This window comes from Cotesia glomerata, linkage group LG6, assembly GCF_020080835.1.
Source record: "Cotesia glomerata isolate CgM1 linkage group LG6, MPM_Cglom_v2.3, whole genome shotgun sequence".
In the NCBI taxonomy this organism is placed as follows: domain Eukaryota; kingdom Metazoa; phylum Arthropoda; class Insecta; order Hymenoptera; family Braconidae; genus Cotesia; species Cotesia glomerata.
In genome coordinates this window covers 6,466,058-6,486,601 of record NC_058163.1, presented here as the reverse complement: position 1 = coordinate 6,486,601, position 20,544 = coordinate 6,466,058, and the positions used below count along the sequence as shown (strand labels likewise).

At 30.4% G+C, this 20,544-nt stretch overlaps 2 protein-coding genes across 2 annotated transcripts; one reads left to right on the top strand and one right to left on the bottom strand.

Moving 5' to 3' along the window:
• Nucleotides 1–1,479: 1,479 nt before the first annotated feature.
• LOC123267283 (lisH domain-containing protein C1711.05-like) lies at nt 1,480–7,207 on the top strand. Its single transcript, XM_044731834.1, has 3 exons — nt 1,480–1,579; nt 3,655–4,098; nt 7,194–7,207. The coding sequence occupies exons 1-3, from the start codon at nt 1,480–1,482 to the stop codon at nt 7,205–7,207; spliced, it is 558 nt and encodes a 185-aa protein (XP_044587769.1).
• Nucleotides 7,208–7,329: 122 nt separating this feature from the next.
• On the bottom strand, nt 7,330–10,399 carry LOC123267282. The gene is made up of 2 exons (XM_044731833.1): nt 10,028–10,399; nt 7,330–9,741 (listed from the first exon to the last, which is right to left on the bottom strand). Exon 2 carries the CDS (start codon nt 9,739–9,741, stop codon nt 7,330–7,332), a length of 2,412 nt encoding a protein of 803 aa, XP_044587768.1. The 5' UTR covers nt 10,028–10,399.
• Between the last annotated feature and the right edge of the window lie 10,145 nt (nt 10,400–20,544).

Sequence of the window (20,544 nt, the reverse complement as noted above, 5' to 3'; positions counted from 1 at the left end):
TTTAGCAGTTGCTTGCCGTTGATGCATGCGATGTCGTCGAGAGAACTTCGCTAAGTATTTATCTTATCCACATCCACGTCGAAGTTCTTAGCAACGGAATTCACTAGGTATGCAGCCATTCGATCGCTCGTTTGTGTGCGATCTAGGGTCGCAAACAGTTTCTGATCTATCACGTTTTTTTCTTTTTGGTCTAAGACGAGAAGGTAACTCATTCTCAAAATTTGAAATTTCACGTTTGAGTTCACCTGAACTTGGAAAAGATTTACTGCCAGTTGATGTAGATAGGCCAGAAAAACTTCGAGTTAACTCTAAAAATTATTGCAAAAATTATTCTAGATAAAAATTCAAACCAATTAATTCAGTAAATTAAGCATTAATATTAAATTAGATACCTTCATCACTGTCTGTTTGTGAATTTGTTTCGAAGATAATAGGGCTTGATCTATGTGCTCTACGTTCATTTGATAAAAATTCTTTTTGTGTTTCTGTGAGCTGGTTAAAAGACTTTTGGAGTGCTAAATCGAAAATTTGAAACAAAATTTAAATAGTAAAAATTATCATTGAATCATAGCAATTTTAATAAAGTTATAATAAAATAAAATTTAAATTCAAAATGAAAATTGATAATTCAATTCACAAATAAAATATAAAATAAACCTGGTCGTCAATTGTCAATATTTAAAATAACTTATACTTATTAAAAATTAAGGAAAGCTAAGGAGTTGAGATAATTAATTTCAATTGTGAAAAAATATTTACCAATCAAATCGTCCTGGTTGTCAAGGTCGAAGATTGATTGTTTTTCGACAATTTCTGCATCAATAGGATTCGACGCTTTGGACTTGGGTTTTCTACCTCCACCTTCTCCTTTGACTTTTCTTTCTAAATTTTTAACGTCATCCTCTGGCTTGGCTGCTTTTTTTATCAAATTTCCAGCTTCGTCTACCGTTTGCTTCTTCAAATATTCTTCGTTATCTTAAAAAAAATAATTATTAAAATGAGTTATTAAAATTTGATAATAATTGATTATTAAAGTAAAATATATCAATGAAATAGATTTTTAAAACAGTTCATTATTTTGAATTTAGGTGTTTCACTTACCATTTTGCAATAGTATTTTAACAGGAAAATTTTTATTACGTAGTTTCACAAGAAAGCCGGCTTTACTGGATGTTTTTATTTTTTCACTTTTTATCACGGATGCCTTACCCGAATCAGTCCAGAAAACCAGAGAGTACATTTTTTTTGTCATTTTTAAGTGTTAAGTTAAATATTAATGTTTTTGTGGATATATTTATATAATATAAATTTCATTCACGTCAAAACTTTAATCTTATCAATAAAAAACAAATGCGAATCAGATTTATATAAAAAAAAATAAAGTAAACAAAAAAACATATGAGAGAAGTTATTCTGTCAAATACTTATCTTGTGGGTATATATTACACAGCAAATACTGTTGCCCCAATCAAATAAAAAATGATGAAAGATTTCGATCAAGTATCAAGATCAACGAGGTATCGAATATTAAAGAAATGTCAAGAGGCGACAAGTTCGAGTGATGAAAGTTCATTTACAGGTAAACTGTTATAAGTGCAAGGCAATTTAAAGTTAGTGATCAATCGGAGATTAATCCAATTGATCCTGGCGAGCTAGATTCCGCAGACATTCATGTAAAAGCTCCAAAAATATTTCTGTTATAATTTTTTCCGAAAGATTTTTCCAGATAATGCATGGAAGTATTAATGCATAAGTTTATTAGTAAAGATGTTTAATAGAGACTTTTGAACACATCCTAATGAAAATTGTCTGAGGAGCATTTTTTCAATGTTAACTTTATGTATTCTGGAGAGCAAAACCTGGTACGGACTCTGACCGGAACTCTAAAGGATTCTCTTAGGAGATCCGTCGGGTTTTCAGTAAAGTCGGTCAGAATTTCTCAAAAATTGTCAAACTTATCTTCATGAACTGTGAAAAGATTTTCTGCAAAAAAAAATTCCTCGAGGGTTTTCCAGAAAAATTCGGTCAATCTGTTAAAAATCGTCTGAATAATTCATAATCTGTGAAGGGCTCTCGTACAAAACTGTGAGAACTCCTTCTTAGAACCATCTGATCCCAATCTAATTATCACATTATCTTTAGCCGAAATTTAGTACTGATTCCGGCGGAATTCTGGAAGATTTCCTAGGGATTTCTTTGAGTTTTCCAGAGAAATTCAACCAAACTGTTAAAGAATTGTCAAATTTATTCATGAAGGGCTCTCATACCAAACCTTAGGAACTCCTTACGAAAGCCTACTGATACCGCTTGAATACTCATTATTTTTTTTAAATAATCGAAATTTTGTACAGACTTCGGCGGAACTCTGAAAGATTTTCAAAGAATTCCTCCGGGTTTTCCAGAAAAATTCGACCGACTTGTCAAAAATTGTCAAACTTATTCATGAACTGTGAAGGGCTCTCATCCCAAACCTTAGGAACTCCTTACGAAAGCCTACTGATACCACTTGAATACTCATTATTTTTTTAAAAAAACCGAAATTTTGTACAGACTCTGGCGGAACTCTGAAAGATTTCCTAAGGAATTCCTCGAGTTTTCCAGAAAAATTCGGCCAAACTGTTAAAAATCGTCTGAATAATTCATAATCTGTGAAGGGCTCTCGTACAAAACTGTGAGAATTCCTTCTTAAAACCATCTGATCCCAATCTAATTATCACATTATCTTTAGCCGAAATTTAGTACTGATTCCGGCGGAATTCTGGAAGATTTCCTTGGGATTTCTTTGAGTTTTCCAGAGAAATTCAGCCAAACAGTTAAAAATTGTCAAATTTATTCATGAAGGGCTCTCATACCAAACCTTAGGAACTCCTTACGAAAGCCTACTGATACCGCTTGAATACTCATTATTTTTTTTAAATAACCGAAATTTTGTACAGGCTTCGGCGGAACTCTGAAAGATTTTCCAAGGAATTCCTCGGGTTTTCCCGAAAAATTCGGCTGACGTCAAAAATTGTCAAACTTATTCATGAACTGTGAAGGGCTCTCATCCCAAACCTTAGGAACTCCTTACGAAAGCCTACTGATACCACTTGAATACTCATTATTTTTTTTAAAAAACCGAAATTTTGTACAGACTGTGGCGGAACTCTGAAAGACTTTCTAAGGAATTCCTCGAGTTTTCCAGAAAAATTCGGCCAAACTGTTTAAAATCGTCCAAATAATTCATAAGCTGTGAAGGGCTCTCATACAAAACTGTGAGAACTCCTTCTTAAAACCATCTGATTCCAATCTAATTCTCACATTATCTTTAGCCGAAATTTAGTACTGATTCCGGCGGAATTCTGGAAGATTTCCTTGGGATTTCTTTGAGTTTTCCAGAGAAATTCAGCCAAACTGTTAAAAATCGTCAAATTTATTCATGAAGGGCTCTCATACCAAACCTTAGGAACTCCTTACGAAAGCCTACTGATACCACTTGAATACTCATTAATTTTTTAAAAAAACCGAAATTTTGTACAGACTCTGGCGGAACTCTGGAAGATTTAGATAAGATCTTATATATTTTAAGGTCTTATTTGAAACTTGTCTAGACAATATTTTTTTATGTTTTTCTTTTTTCACCATCAAAGCTATAATATTTTTTGATACTTCCAGATAATGATGACGAAGGTAGCAGTGATTCTGTAATGTCTGAAAACCGGAATTCTATTGTTTCTGAGGTTCAATCTTTTACTTGCTCCGAGAATGAATACTCACCTGATTCAGAGTGTGATTTTGCTGTTAGTGCAGAGGACAATCAGAGTCTTACGGACGATAATGATAACGAAGATTCTTGTGATAGTGAAGATCATTTTTTTAATTGTCAAAACAATTGTGATACTGAAGGTAGTAGTTCTGATTCTTCATGTAGCCAAAATAATTATGACGGTTGGTCCGAAAATGACGTTAGTGAATGGAATGACAGCTCTGAGGACTCAGTTGACGAAGAAAGTGAAAGTAGTGACAATTCATCGGATGATGACGAGCCAGGACCTTTTTTGGATAATGATCATCTAAATGACCCTCTCTATGAAAATGCTCCGCTTACTTTGGGTGAAAGTTTGCTATGCATTTTAACGTTTATGATTCGTCATAAAACTCCTAAGGTGATGTTGGCAGATTTATTATCCCTCATTTATGTTCACTGCAGAAAACCAAACTTCTGCATAAAAACTTTATACTTCTTTCAAAAGTTCTTCAAAAATCTTCGAACACCTATTAAGCGACACTTTTTTTGTTGCGACACAATTTATTTATGATATTGTTAATAGGGGAAGGAAATCTTATAGTTCGAGAATGATCATCAAATATAATACAAAATAAAAATATTTATGATTATTTAAAACGGAAATTTCTTACTGTCAAGAATCATTGTTTCTTTTTTAAAACTGTACAAATTACAGCGTATCACCTTATTTAAGTAAATTTTCATTTATTCAAATTTACAGAGTATGAATCACGAGAATTCCATTTCGTATTGATCACATTAACACTGTTTTCCGAATTTATATAGGTAAGTATATAATTTCCTATCGCATTTCGGTTCATCGCATAAAATAAATTTTTTTTATCTCAAAATCACATGTATTCAAAGAAATTCCAAAATGAAATTATTCTCAAACAAACTTTCGAAAAATCTTTGCTCACGTTTAAAGTTATCAGTTCCAAAAATATTTTTCTTATAACCTGTCAGTAACATTTTGTTGTGTGAATTTATTTTCTGAAAGGAATTACTTCCTTATTTTACGTTTTAAATTATAATGAACTCATTACAATCTATCACTGAATTTTTTTCATCCATATTATATTTATGGTATCATCCGGATTTCATGCGAACTTCATCTGGAATTCATATTTGTGTCAAAATACGAATTCCACATGATCTCCAGCGGAAAACCAGCGGATCATCGGCGGATTACTGGCGGAAATCCGCAACTTTTTTACACGGGTAGAATTTTTTCAAATTTTTAAAATCACATTTTATGTTATAAAAAAATTATTTTTATTGCTGAGCTCTCTTTAGCGGCGGCGCGCGCATGCCGTAACAGCCGCGCGGAGCCCTATTTTCAACGTCAAATTAAAATTATAAATAATGGAGATAGAGTTCCGGGAGTACGGACTTTTTTCTTGGAAATTTTCTCCTCTTTAACGGGCTTTTTTCAAAATTGCTTAAATATTAATATTTTTCGAGTTATTAACAAAAAACGAAATATCGTTTTTTTTCCATCTTATTTTGTTAATAACAATTGCAATTTTTTACCTGCACCAAAATCCTTCAAAAACATTTTTCTAGAGGTGATTCCGAATCGAATGAGCCATCGCTCATATTTTTAGGACCTTTATCTCTATTTTTCACGTTTTTGAACTTGTTGACTAGACTATAACCAATAGATCTCACTAGCATTGTTTGCTGACGATATGGCTGTGTTCTCTTCCTCCCAAAACAAAGACTACATTATTAAAAACATACAGAGCCATATCAATAAGCTAGAAACCTTCTTCCAAAAATGAAAGATTAAAATCAACACAAATAAGACGACAGCAGCGATGTTCATTCACAAAAAATCTGCTCAAACTATTAGTTTAATTATGCTAGGAGAAATTAAATTTACAGACAATGCGAAGTATCTCGGCCTAAACCTAGACATAAAATTAAATTTTAGCAACCACATTATTCAGGTTACTAGAAAAACGCATACAGCAATTTCCATACTCTATCCACTACTCTTCCGAAAAAGTACAGTTAGCGAAAAGAACAAAATCATTATGTATAGAATGTGTATAAGACCAATCATACTTTATGCGTGTCCCATCTGGAGTAATACGTGCAAAATTAATTATAATAAGCTTCAAGTATTACAGAACAAATGCCTAAAAATGATCAAATATATTGAACCTAGAATTAAAACTTTAGACTTAAATAAAATGTATTCTATTCCTATGCTAAGCGAATATATCAAAGATATGACAATTAAATTTTATAATACTAAATTTGACCAATTAGAAATACTTAAGGGTGTGTGTAAAATTAAAAAAGCACACCCCTTCCTCAAATATAAAATACCGCAACAACTGTGCATTATCTAACACTATCTAGTCATAAGTAGATTAAGTTAGGCTAAGACAAACATTACATAGGGTTTTTTTATCTTTCTTTTTCCCTAAATAAAACAGTCCACCTCCTAGTCAAACTACTTAATTATATTATAATATGAATAAATATATTATCCAGTGGGTTATGTTTCACAAACGGGAACTAATATTAATTATAAATATTGCATACAATGTACAATAAAATTGTAACTTGTAAATCATAAATATCGAATAAAGATTTTTAAACTAAAAAACTAATTTATTTAAAAATTTTGTTCTTCCATCACCTACGGAGTCTCGATTGGAATGTTTTTTCCAATATTGAAGAATATTTTTCTTACTACGCCGGTCGAAAGTACGGGGTTCCCGCTGCGATTTCACGGCAGAAAGTTTTATGCCGTGATCAAGTCGCGCATGCGCCCTACGACGGGGAGCCGAAATGATGTATTCATGCACTGACAATGAGACACGAGGCGGCAGAAAGTCCGAAAGTCGGTAGTCGAGCTCACTCTATTACTTATGTTTATAAGCCTAACCTTACTTGTGATTGTTATGAATGTATCTGTCTTGTTATGTGTCGATGATTTTAGGTTGAAACTAAGTTAATTAAAGCAAATAAATATTTATTTTAATGAAATGAGACTTATTAAATATTTGAATTGAAAAAAAAAAAAAAAAAACGAGAAATATGGGTGATTCTGTTCTAACTGTGATTTTTTTGATTAAAAATTTTAAGATTTTGGAATTAAACTTTTTCAATTTTTTTATGCATATTATTTATCTATTTTACTGTCAAAATAAAAATCTGAGAGGATTTTACTACCAACTTCGAAGCATCAAGAACGAGAAACAAATTTCAAATTTTACGTTCCACGGTACTGACTCATTTATCCATGGTACTGACATAAAATAAATTCGGTAGAAATTGTTTGAGAAAATGATTAAATTTATTTATAGATTCTGTTTTAACATTTTTAAACTCTTTTTAAATAATTATTTAACACATTAATGACAATTAATAACAATTAAAACGATTTAAACAGTAACTTTATAATTTATAGCAACTATAACCTAATTTATAGAATTTACTGAAAATTAAATTAATTAACATTGAATAAATTAAGAAAATTAATAAATTAACAATAATGAATAAATCAATTAATATTAAATTAATTAGTATATAATTTTTGGTTTTTATCACAGTTTTTTTTTAATTCTTGAACTTCTTCGCAATAACATTGTTTCATTTTTTTCTAAATTATCTTTAGCAACATCTTTTTCAAGGCATTTTAAATTTTTAGTTAATTTTGATGTTGAATTATCCGATTTCTTTGTTTTTGCTACCAATCTTTTGTTCATTTTTTCGGTTGTATCATTTATGGAGTAATCAATTTTTCCCATAGCAAAGTGTATGCATGGATTTTTATTCGAACAATCAAAACAACTCAATGAATTAAATAAAATAAAATTATGTTGTAGTTTATTCCGAGTATACTGATGTACTTTCATAGTACCGACGAAAGGCTTAAAATTATTTGGTAAAATTAAATCAATGGCTGATATTTCGTCTTCTGAAACGCAATCAATATATACAGATTTAACACGATCTCGCAAAATTGCTAGCAAAGAATCAAAATTTGACACATCCGTGCCGTATTTTACTTGGTCGTCAGCTAATTTTTTTATGTAGCCACCTATCCCATCAGCTGAACTTTTTCCATGGCCTGCCTCACTAAAGTTGTAGGTAATATCTTCTAACTGAGAATAGCACTGAGGAAAGTACTGCGTTATGAGATAAAACATTTTTTTATTGCGGTACTGCGTTGTTGGACCATCGCTCATTATGTGTAATTTTTTAATCTCTGGATTGGTAGCTAGATACACGTCAAGTATTTTTTTTATGTGAACAATAATTGCAGAAGGATCATGTCTGAGTGATTTTGACAAAGTAACAAAGCCATGGGAAGATTTCGAAGAGTAGACCATGCCAGTGTGTAAAGTACATTGTACTCTACTAGCCCCAAAGTGTACTGACTGAACTTCCGTTTCATACTTACAAGAATAATTTTCACTGAAGTCAATGAGAAGTCCTAACTCATTGCTTTGTAGAGACTGTGTAAGTTTTTTCATGGAATTATTTTGGTGAGTAATTCTGTATTCATGAGCTATAAACAAATCCAGTTCATGATTGAAATGGTTAATTGCTTGCCCTATCGTACATGAAATTTTCTTTTTTGAGGTAATTTTAACAGTTATTTTTTTTTTTGTTTTCTCATTTTTTCTTTGTTCTGAAGATACTTCCCATTTCATGAAAGATATTTTATCAACAGGATTAGTATCTTTTAAATTAAATTCCAATTTTTTTAACTTACACAACTCACACGCTCTTGAAAGACAATTTTCAGAATTACTGTCACACAAGAAACTATTCAAAATTTTATATGGCGTATTTTCTGTCAGTAACTTATGACTGTGAAAAGCTTGTATCAACAAAGAAAAGTTTTCATGAGTGAAACACGCACACGTATTTCGATTAGTAACTTTTGGTTCAATACAATATTTCGGGCGTAATTTTGCGAAAGTTGAATAGTTAACACTGTACGTACTTTGGGAACAAAATTTAGAATGTAAATCTTTAATCGTAGCATTCATATAACGCTTTGTTACTTGTTTACCATTCATTTTTATAGAAGCTTTTTTATCAGGAATTATCTTACTATTTTCTTCATAAAAACTTGTCACTCGATCTTGAATAAATTTTTGATTGCTTTTCATATTTTTTATATATTCCAATGGTTTATTACTCCTATGAACTCTTGAAGGAATAATAGGGATAACATTTTTCCTTATAGCAGATAGTTGTCGGTATTTTTTCACAACTTTTCCACAAATTGCTCTACCCAATATTTGCTTGAACTTTGAACTCCTTGACTCTTGATAAGATAATTTTAGTTGCTGTATCATGACTTGATGAAGTATTAATGTTTTGCGAACTTCGGGATTCACATTTTGACCATTCAACATTTTATCAACTTTATACTCAGGTGATGTCGAGTCTGATTTCTTGATATTCAAACGTTGTAATTTTTTATGTAAGCTATTAATTTTCATTCGCAGATTTTTATTATCATCCAATAATTTTTTATTGTCTCTGAAACATTTACGTAGATTTTTTTGTATTCGTTTCCTTCCTACCTTGGCTTGCTTAGATTCAACGTTATTATTCATATTATTTTGCTCCATTGTCAACTCAATATTTTCTTTTTGCCGTGTCCGTGAGTTTTTTTTCCATAAATTTTGTTGTTTGCGACGAGCTCGCTTTTCTCGTTCTGATAATTGATCAATTGACTTGAGTTTTCCTTCCTTTTTCCTTTTTTCATTTCTTGCTCTTTCACTCTGACAGTAATTTTTGTAAGCTTCTGGATCGTTCCGTCTTTTTTCTCTCCTTAATTTTTCAGCAATACGTTTTTGTTCCAAACGATGTTGTTTTACTTCGGCACTAACTTTATTTTTACGTTTGACTTTTATTTTTGATGACAATTGTTGAATTTTTCCACTTTTATTGTCACTTGTATCAGGTAACTTTTTAGTACGAAGTACTGGTGCCATCTGTATTAAAAAAAAATTACAATTAATGATTAAAATAATTTTACAACTAACTATATACTATTTTTATCAATTTTATTATTTTTTTACATGGTACTGACAAACACGGTACTGACATTTTCATTTTAAATAACAACTGTAATTGTTTGGTTATGTATTTGATAATATCTATTTACTCTAAAATTTAGACTGGTATTAAGTACAAGAATTTAATAGTTTGGTCAAAAAAAATTAATAGTTGATGAAGTTTATCAATACCACGGTATCGACAAAACAATTTATGACATACCTTTTTAAAAGTTGACTTCTAAAATGACACAAACTCTTGGCACTATTTCTTCAGCTCATTGTTTGTAAATATTACTCAGGTGACGTACTTTCAAGGTGGTTCACTAGACGTTTCATAAATCTCAATGTAGATGGCGCTCGAGTCGCACAAATTCAAATTCAAAAATTCGTTAAAATTTAAAGACAAAAGTTATTGAATCGGAATTCAATGTTAACTTAATACATTAAACAAAAAATGTGTCAATTTTGTTCAGTTTGATCATAAACATTAGAATTTATGAGGTAATTAGTTGAAATCATTTATTACGATAAAAAAAAACGAACAATTTATAGGTAAATTCTAGAAATGGACATGACAAGGTACTGACATTTAAGTGATATATTGTAAGTTTTCTGTAAGTGGCAAGTTATATTGTATAAAAATAATGTTGAAATATGTTTATAATTTTCCAATAAGCACAAAAATTTCATAAATTGATTATTAATTAATGACCTGTGAGAACAAACAATACAGGACATTGAATTTCACAGTTAGAACGGAATCACCCATATTTTTTATTCTGATAGATATTTTCAAATAAATAAATTCATTATTGAACAAATAATTATTTGAAAAAATACACAGATTTTTTTCTTAATTTTTTTTTCTATGCATTTTACGATTATTATTTCATTTTTCTATTTTTTTTTAATTTTTAACATCAGAGTTAATTTATAATATATTTATAATTTTAAATTTATTTAATAAAATTAAGATCTTTTCTCGAAAGAAAGTAGTAATATGATAGATTATAAATTAATATCTTTATTGACAGGTGTATTTGATGCCTGCCCCCCCCCCCCCCGACCAGCAGCACTCGCTTCGCTCGTGCCGCAAATGTCGGAGGCAGGCATCAATTTTTTTCAACGCAATTTTTTGCGTACTTTCGACCGGATAGCAAGAAAATTAGTATACACTACATGGGCAGAAATTTGAGAGCCCTGAACTGCGCGACATGATGCCCTCGGCTTCGCCTCGGGCATCATGGCGCGCAGTGCAGGAATCTCAACTTTCTGCCCTTGTAGTGTAATATACTATAGAAGTTCAATGAATACGTTTTTGTTTCTTAGAACATTTTATGAGAAAAAATTAATATTTGTCAGCATCGAATTTTGTTTTTAGAAAAAATATGGCTATGAAAATATACTTCTCTAAGATCTCCAAATGTTCACATCGTAGAAAAATGCACAAAGAAAAGTATACCTTGTGGACAGCTGAGCTGTAAAGTTCAAATAAGTGCATAACATTTTGATTTTAAATAAAAAACAGTGTAACGAGTGACAAATTTAAAGTAAAACCTAAAGTAAATTCATTAAACAAATTAAACTTTTAACTGCATAATAATTAAAATAATAATTAACGAATGAATAGTGACAAAATAATTAATAAAGTAACCACGTGTGTCAACGAAAGAACTTCAGGTATTATCTATCTTTTGTAACTCTGCCAAATAAATTTTTAAATGTTAATTTACTATTAGATAAAAATTTGTATGTAATTTAATCAATGAAACGAAATTTGTGTTCAACCATATAATCTATATATTAAATAATATGAATCATAATTTTATTAATAAAACCTGTCCCGTTAATCTTCTGGGTTCCCGGTCTAGTGGTTGAAACATATCACATGCATAAAAATGATTTTGTTGAAATAACAAAAGACGGAATAACTGAAAATATATTCTGGTAACAAATGAGTGTAGTTGTACTATGCTATAGCTGATTATAGCATATTTTTAAATGTATTCTTATAAAATTTACTGTAACAAATTGATTTGTTATTCCAACAAATACTCATTGTTATTGATACAAATTCTCTTTATTACTTCAACAAATTGTCTTTGTTACTTCAAAAAATTTTCTTTGTTATTTTAATAGTATAATTTTGCTGCTTCAACAAAAAAATTTGTTACACCAACTCAAGTATTTTGTCGAATCAACTTAAATATTTTACTATAGTAACAGAACTGTTTTGTTGTTATAACAAATAACTTGTTATAACCTAAATTTTGTTATTTTAACATATAATTTGTTATATCCCTATCTTACCACAAATTCATTTGTTACCGCAACATATCTTAGGTTATCTTAACGAAATTTTTTTCTGCGTGCAGAACCAAAATAAATTTAATTCGTTTGTCCAATCCAGAAATAACAAAATAAACCATATCTTTGTTTCAAATAAATTAATTTAATTGTGTCAAATAAGTATTAGTTGGTGGTATTTAAATAAGAGATTTCTTGATGAGAACAAACGAGTTTCATTGGATTCAAATAAATTGTTCTCTCAGTGTGTGTAATTTTTTATACAGCTGAGAAGTCAAAAGCGATTGCAGCGCTGCATCTACTGTTATGTATTTCTTTACATTTTGCTTGTGAATAACTATTACAATAATTGTAATTAGATCAGGAATCATGGACGGTTTCACGATTCCTTTAATTTTTATGGTAATTCTTAAAGAATATTTCTCGTGTAAAAATGATGAAATAAAATGACCAATGTATGAAATCATCATCTTCCGTATGCAATATAATAAAAGTAAAAACTTTGTTGAGCAGATTGTTTTCTCCACCGTAACTCTCTAACATACATATACATACTCAGTGACTATTTTACTTCATTACTAAATCTTAAGATTACGCCTACATTGTGTCATCAGTCCAGACGCCTTGTAACTCATTCTGAAATCTTCAACGTTGACTATACTCTGACACTGATAAACTTCCTTCCTAATTCAGTGACACCACACAATAAATAATTAAACAAGCAAACAAACAAACAAAAAAATCAGACGCTAGGCAGACGTAAAAATTCTCATAATAGCAAATAATAAATAATAAAAAGCAAGAGATTATCAATTGTTGATTGTGATAGATTTCTCTAATGATTCAATAAAAATAAATGGTTGGAAGTCATACAAGATAGTACCTAGGATATAAGTAGTATGTAGTAGTATAAGTAGTAGTAGATCAGATCAACCTGCGCGCGTCGGCGAGATCTGGATAGCAATCTTCGACACGCATTGCAAGCTTATCGAGTCATGCCGGGAGAGTTAAGTCTTACGTAGCTATTCCTCCGTGGCAGATAATGCCGCATCGATAAATATTATCTCTGTTGAGTCTCTGCTCCTTTTTGCCACTGGGGATAGTTGCCACGACTGGTGCATACTTACACACTGCTAACTGTCTGTATGCTGCCTCATGTAACAACAGCAACAACAACAATAATAACTATGACAAAAACTTAAACAGGAACAAATAGTAACTACTGTCACTTATACAATTACAAATGCTGTAATACCGTTTATACACTAAAAAAAAAAAAATTAACTTGATTTAAGAAGAAAAATTGTTAAAGTGAGAAATTTTCCTTTCATTTGAGTGAATTTTACTTGATTAATTAATTTTTTGTCTTGAATAAGTTAATTTTTAATTTTTTTTTTGCATGCCTTAAGCGCGAAGCGCGCAGGTATGCTCTACTCTCGCCTAAAAATCGTGATTTCGATTAAAACGTGATTTTCATAATTTAAACGAAAAAAATTATGGATAAAAGGCATATTGAAATAAATAATAGTAACTACAGAGCACGTTAAAAAAATTTTCTTATCGATTAAATAAGATTTCTCAGAAAAAACTCGTTTTTCTGATGAATTAAATGAATAAGAGCGTGGTATTCACGGGAGCACTGGGCTTGATAACACCACAACTTTGTCAAAAATCACTTTCACGATTTAATTTTTGGAACGAAGTTCCTTATCGTACGTTGCGAAAGGGGGCTAGACGGAAAAAATTCATACGAAAAGTTGTAACAACACTTTTTGCTATAGTAAGCTATTGTAAGCCGTGCGGCGTGCGCATGTTTCTCTGTCTGTCTCTCTCTCTCTCTCTTATAGAAAGCAAGCCAGTTCCCTGATATAAAAATACTTACTATAAAAATACTTGTAGTATAGGAAGTTTAGTCAAAGTTAACGTTAAGTTTACTTCAAGACTTGTACAGTAAAACTTCTATACAATTTGTGTTGAAATTGTATAGTAACTTAAAGTTGGAAGATTTTTTAATGAAAAATTACTGTAACTTTAACTGTAAAATTTATAGAAAAATTAATGTTACTTCAAGTTATATTTATTTAGACCTTCAAGTTGATTAGAAAACCATGATCAAAAAAAGTTTTTTGCAAGTTAATTATCAATCACTTCTTATAAAAAATTAATGAAAAATAATAGGACGATAAATAAAAATTTTAATGCTTTGTAAATAATTTCATAAAAGGTTTCAGAGTAATTTTATATTTAAGAAAATTAAACATCATATAATTTCAGATATTTATTTTTATTAATAAATTATTAAAACATTTTTTTACATTTTTAAAGCTAAAAATGAAAATCAATCTAGCTGATATTTGATAATTTTAAGAATTTTTTTTAACAAGTAAATTATGATAAAAAATAATTAGAAAAAAAGTTGACATGTAGAAATTTACAAAAATTAATAATGCAATTTTTTATAAATAATTTTTTGGAACAATTTATTTGTTAAAAAAAATTAAAAAATAGTCAAGTGACTGCTTACTTTAATGTCATAGCTAAAAACAAAAAACTTTTAAATTTAATTAACTCACTCACTTTATATTCATAACTGCACATACACTTTTACATTTTATCTATATATATATATATATATATATATATATATATATACATATATATATATATATATATATATATATATATATATGTATATATACTAGCTGACCCGGCAAACATTGTTTTGCCATGTGAATAATTTCTAGAGAACTTCTAGTGTCGGAAAAAAATTACTAACTTATTGGAAGTGTATAAGGATGTGGAATATGAGTGAAAAAGGCCTGGAGCGCTGTGAACGATGAGGGAATGTTGTTTAAAAATAACAAAACACCAAACATTAATTGTTTTAATTTATTAAAAGTAATAAGTATTTATATAATTAATTAATTACATAATATTAATTTCTTAATGCTGCAGCAATAACAATATTTTTTGTTAGCCCGTCTTTAGCTAATACAAACAAACTTGATGGTTTACCTACTTGAGAGCATGCAACGTATAATTGTCCGTGTGAAAAACATGGTGTGCTCAAATCTAAGCCACAAACAGACATTGTTTGGCCTTGGGATTTATTAATAGTCATTGCAAATGCCAATCGAATCGGAAATTGAATATGCTTAAATTGAATTGGCACATCTGTAGGTATAATAGGTATTCGTGGTATCAATATATTTTCACCTCGAAACTTGCCATTTAAAATGGTGCCTTCGATAACGTTTTTCATTAATTTTTTAATGACTAATCGCGTACCGTTGCATAGCCGTGGCGGGTTCAAATTACGAAGCAAAATAATTGGAGATCCAACCTTCAATTGTAAGTTATGTGGTGGCATGCCTGGCAAATCTAGTGAGTTCAAAAACTCTGTTTTATATTTACATAATGTAAATTTACCCGTACAATACGGGCATTCTTTGTCCATAGCACCAATTACTACTTTTGAATGAGCATAATATTCAATATCGGGCTCACACTGGAATGCTCGACGCAGAAATGATGTAGCTACAAATGCTCGATGTGCCTGTTGGCGTTGTTGGTCATTCGCTCTGCGTCTATTGACAGAAAAATGGTGTGATTGTCGTTGTTCTAATCTCATGACTTCATTGCGTTCAGCTCGTGTATCGTCTGATTGTTCTTGACGCAAATGCGCCATTCTCACACGCGCTTCAGTATTTTCTTCCTGAACTTGTTCTTCGGTTCTTTGGGCTCTTCTATTTCGAATGCTTCTAGATTTATTTGTATCACGGCTCAAATTGGCCCCTTTGCGTTTTGTTGGCATTGTTCACTGTACAATACAAAACACACATGAATAGAACTGATTGACTTATTTAATTATTATATTAATCATTTATTTTATCTTTGATTACATTAAATATACATGTAAAAATTAGATAGTTTCACGAAAGCGAAAAATTTTGTTTCTTAATTATATCGAAAATACATATTGTTAGAAATAGTGAAAAAAAAAAATTCTGTCGAAGTTAGAGCTCTTATAAGTAAACACAAAAAAAATTTCCCAATTGTAATAAAAATCTAACTTTCACCGAATTCGTTTTTCATCATTCCCAACAATATTTTCGTTATAAATAAGAAAGAATAATTTTTGATTTTATAATAAACGTAAAAAATAATTTATACTTACAACTCAACAGCCGTTGTTTGCGGGAACTCGTGACACGTGTTGAGTATTTTAGAGGTTATGTTAGTCACTTAATTAACTGATCGTGCGATTTACACTCAAAATTAATAATTTTATTAGTTATTAATAATTAATTATATTCAATAATATTAGTTATTATTAAATAAATAATAAAGTTACTCGAGAATATATTTGATATGAGAGTTACACTGAGATAGTAAAAATGTTTAACTACTACGCTTGAAGCATAAACACTAATAATAGCTGAAAACTGTAGAGGTAACATCCCTACTCCGTGCTGTTTACAGGGTGAGAAGTGACACCGGTAGACACATGGAGGGGATAACTTACCAAGTGATAATAATTGATGTTATCGAGCGGGATAGAAAATGATAAAATTATGAAAATGACTATTAAAAAGCAAGGGTTGGTGATAAAAAAGTGCAAATTTAGAGTTAAATGTATTTTTTGATGCCACATAATAAAAAAATAAAAAAAAAAAATTTTATCAAAAAAATAAAAAAAAAATTTTTAAGGTGAACACCCCTTATCACTTAGAGGTTAGAAAAATAGATAGTAGCCGATTCTCAGGCTTACTGAATATGCATAAAAAATTTCATGAGAATCGGTCAAGCCGTTTCGGAGGAGTATGGGAACGAACATTGTGACACGAGAATTTTATATATATATATATATATATATATATATATAAATTGCTGTGCGTTAGTCTCACTAAAACTCAAAAACAGCTGGACCGATTTTCAAAATTGTTTTTTTGATTTGTTCGCTACGGTTCAGAGATGATTCAGTAAAAAATTTTTTTCGAAAACTCGACAGTTCAGCTAAAAAAATCATTATCATTAATCATCATCAAATAATAAAAAAATATAAAAATAAATTGCTGTGCGTTAGACTCGCTAAAGCTCAAAAACGGGTGGACCGATTAAAAAATTTTTTTTTGGTTTTGTTCGCTATAGTTCAGGGATGATTTAAAAAAAATTTTTTTGGAAAACCCGAAAGTTCAGCTAAAAAAATAAAAAATTGTTAATTTTGTATCGGAATCGCTATTGTTACGCTTGAGCCTCAACCATAAGGTTGCAAGAGTGTACCAAAATTCTTCAATATGTAGGAAAATACGTACAAGTATACTGAAAAGTTATACTACTTACCTATATTCAGTTTGTAGGACATAACCACAAATCTCAAGAAGAAACTCAAGAAGAATGTTTGTCATTACTTTTGTTTTGTTCGTGTTTATTTTCATATTGTTTATATTTATCTATATATATATAACAATGAATAGCTGTGCGTAAGTTCAGCTAAGGAAATCAACAGATCTAAAATTGTTAATCGTCTATCTTCTGTATATATGGACGAAAAAAATTTCATGAATTCAGTGTTGATTTCTTGGGATCTTGATTTTCAGGCAATAATAAGAAGCGAGTTTCATTTAATAACTTGACAAAATTCTAACTGTTCTTCATACAGCCAGTATTTATTTTTTATCGAAGTAGATTAGAGTTTAAAGATTGATAATCGCTGATCGAAAGGTGTAACAAAATATATTGTAGGTGATACGAAGCTCACCGGGTCAGTTAGTACATTATAGAAATAATATGTCAGAAATAAGTGACTAAAGTTGCATCCGCGTCAAGCATCTTGGATAGCTCATCTGGTAGAGAGCATATAAGTAAAATTTTTGAGGTGATAATAAACCAGGCAATCCTCAAAATCTGTAAAGCAAATAACATTTTACCTGACCAGCAATTTGGTTTTCGTCACAAACACTCAACACTGCATGCCATTAACAAATTTACATCTGATATCTGTAGAGAACTAAATGCGGGAAAATGCGTTGGCGCTTGTTTTATCGACCTAGAAAAAGCTTTCGACACTGTATGGCTCGACGGCCTATTTTTCAAACTTCTTTCTTATCATTTTCCCCATCACCTTATCAAAACGATCTGGAATATGGTTCATGGAAGATCGTTTCAGGTATCAAACGGCTCTGAACTATCATCACTTTCTTACAATATTTCAAACGGCCTACAACAAGGTACAGTAAATTCACCTCTTTTATTTAATCTCTATACCATTACACTATTATCTCTATACGGACTAAACGTAAACGAAGACAAGAAAGCCATAGCGTTTGCCGACGATCTCCTAGTTTATGTCACCGGCAATAAATCAACAGTTATAAATACCTGACTCTAGATGCTCTTCGAAAATATCAATAGCTACCTCCACACATGAAAACTTAAAATGAACACCTTTAAATGTGAATCAATCCTATTCCGACCAACATTAAAAAACGCACATTGTGATATCAGAAAAAATTTGAAAAATTTCCAAATTCAAGAAAACAAAAACTCAAACAAACTAGTCCTTCATAAAGACGTAGTAAGATATCTGGGTGTTTACCTAGACAATAAACTAAACTTCTACTCACACATAGACACACAAATTACCAAAGCAAAGAAACAATTTAAAAGCCTGTCTAGATTATTCTATTCTAAATTTCTGAATAAAAGAGTAAAAATTTTGTGTTACCAACTCTTGATTAGACCAATAATCACATATGGTTGTCCTATATGGTTTAACATCCCACCTATTGAAATGGAAAAGCTGAGAAAATTTAAAAGACAATGTCTGAGAGCTTGTCTGAATATGTACAAGACACCTGACTCAAATTACACCAAATAGTATAGTAACCTCACACTCTTAAACTTAGCTAAAATAGAGCGTATCGACAACCATATCATACGCCTATGCCGCAATCACTTTGCTAGTGCCTCCTCCTCCACAATAAACAGCTTAATATCTGGTCCATTTTACCCACAACCAGCATATTTTCAAATAGCAATGAAGTCGGGATTCACTCCTCCCGAAATATTCACTTACTTGGACAGTCTGAGCTACATACAAGACTCAAACAGTATACCCCTAATATACCACGTCAAAAGAGGTCCCAACACAAAAGCTATTACTTATGACCCAAAAGCATTATCATTCTTAGACCTAAAATACTGCACCTCAATACCCCTGAAAGATACAACAAATAAACCTCATTCCCGCAAAGAGTATTGGTGGCTCACCTAATCACAAGTTCTTTTTCTTTAATTGTTTTGTTGTTCTCTTTTAATAGCTTCCTCTTTCTTTTTGTCTTCTGGTTCTATTCTATTATTATGTTATATTTTTTAATTTTAATTGTTGTTGATTTAATGTCTCTCATGTACTATTCTAATAACGTAAGCCTTTTTTTATGAAAATTAAGTTTCTTTTTTAGGCTAACTAGTATAAATCATGTATAAACACTTTATGTATTTAACACAATAAGAATAAGAAAAACTATATTATTTACTTCACTATGTACAGCCCCTGAGGCTTATCAGGTATTAAGAAATATCATTTATGTTATCCTCTATGAGAGCCCGTATGGGCCAGGTAGACAATTTATTTTAAGTAACAGGTCTTACGTTTATACCTGTTTATTATGTTTATATCTATGTATCAATGATTTAAATAAATAAACGCTTGAATAAAAAATCTGGTAGAGAGCTTGTCTCCTAACCAATCAACCCAGATTTTTCATAAACAGAATTGAAATAACTATAAACAAGCAGAAATTATGCATACATGTTAAAATTTTTCTTTAGCTCGACCTACAGAGGGGACAATACTACTCGCGGGAAAATTTAAATTAAAAACGAATAATTTTTGTTATGATCTAAATACTTTATGCATGACATAAGCGCTTAAGGCATTCTCATTTTGATTTTCCAAACTTTTTTTTATCAGTGGATGTTTAAATAAAAAATTACACGTTTATATTTGAATGGATGCTATTAAATAGGTATGCTTTTACGTTTCCAAAGCATAATTTTTATACTTTTTTAGATTAAGAGCAGTAGTGCTTTGTACACGGAGAAAAATTTGTAGTAACCTGTTTCTATAATAAAATGATCATTATAGGTATCAATCCTATGCTCATTATGGGAATTTTGAATTTTGTTAACTTGAGAACATTTGCCAGTGTATGGTTACAATGTTTGTTCCAGAAAACTTTAAACTAATAGGCCAGTTTCTTGTATGGTTCGAAATCTCGGGCTGTCAATTTTGTCCTATTTATATTTAAAATATATAAAAAAAATAGTCTGGAAAATATTTTCATTATATAGAGCTGCTAATATTTAAACTACATTCTGAGTATATTTTTTATATATTCGACATTTATATTTATCATACAAAAAATA

Coding starts and splice junctions, on each gene's coding strand:
- LOC123267282 (XM_044731833.1), bottom strand. CDS start 9,741: ATGGCACCAGTACTTCGTACTAAAAAGTTACCTGATACAAGTGACAAT.
- LOC123267283 (XM_044731834.1), top strand. CDS start 1,480: ATGATGAAAGATTTCGATCAAGTATCAAGATCAACGAGGTATCGAATA. Junction 1,580..3,654: donor TGATGAAAGTTCATTTACAG/GTAAACTGTTAT, acceptor TGATACTTCCAG/ATAATGATGACGAAGGTAGC.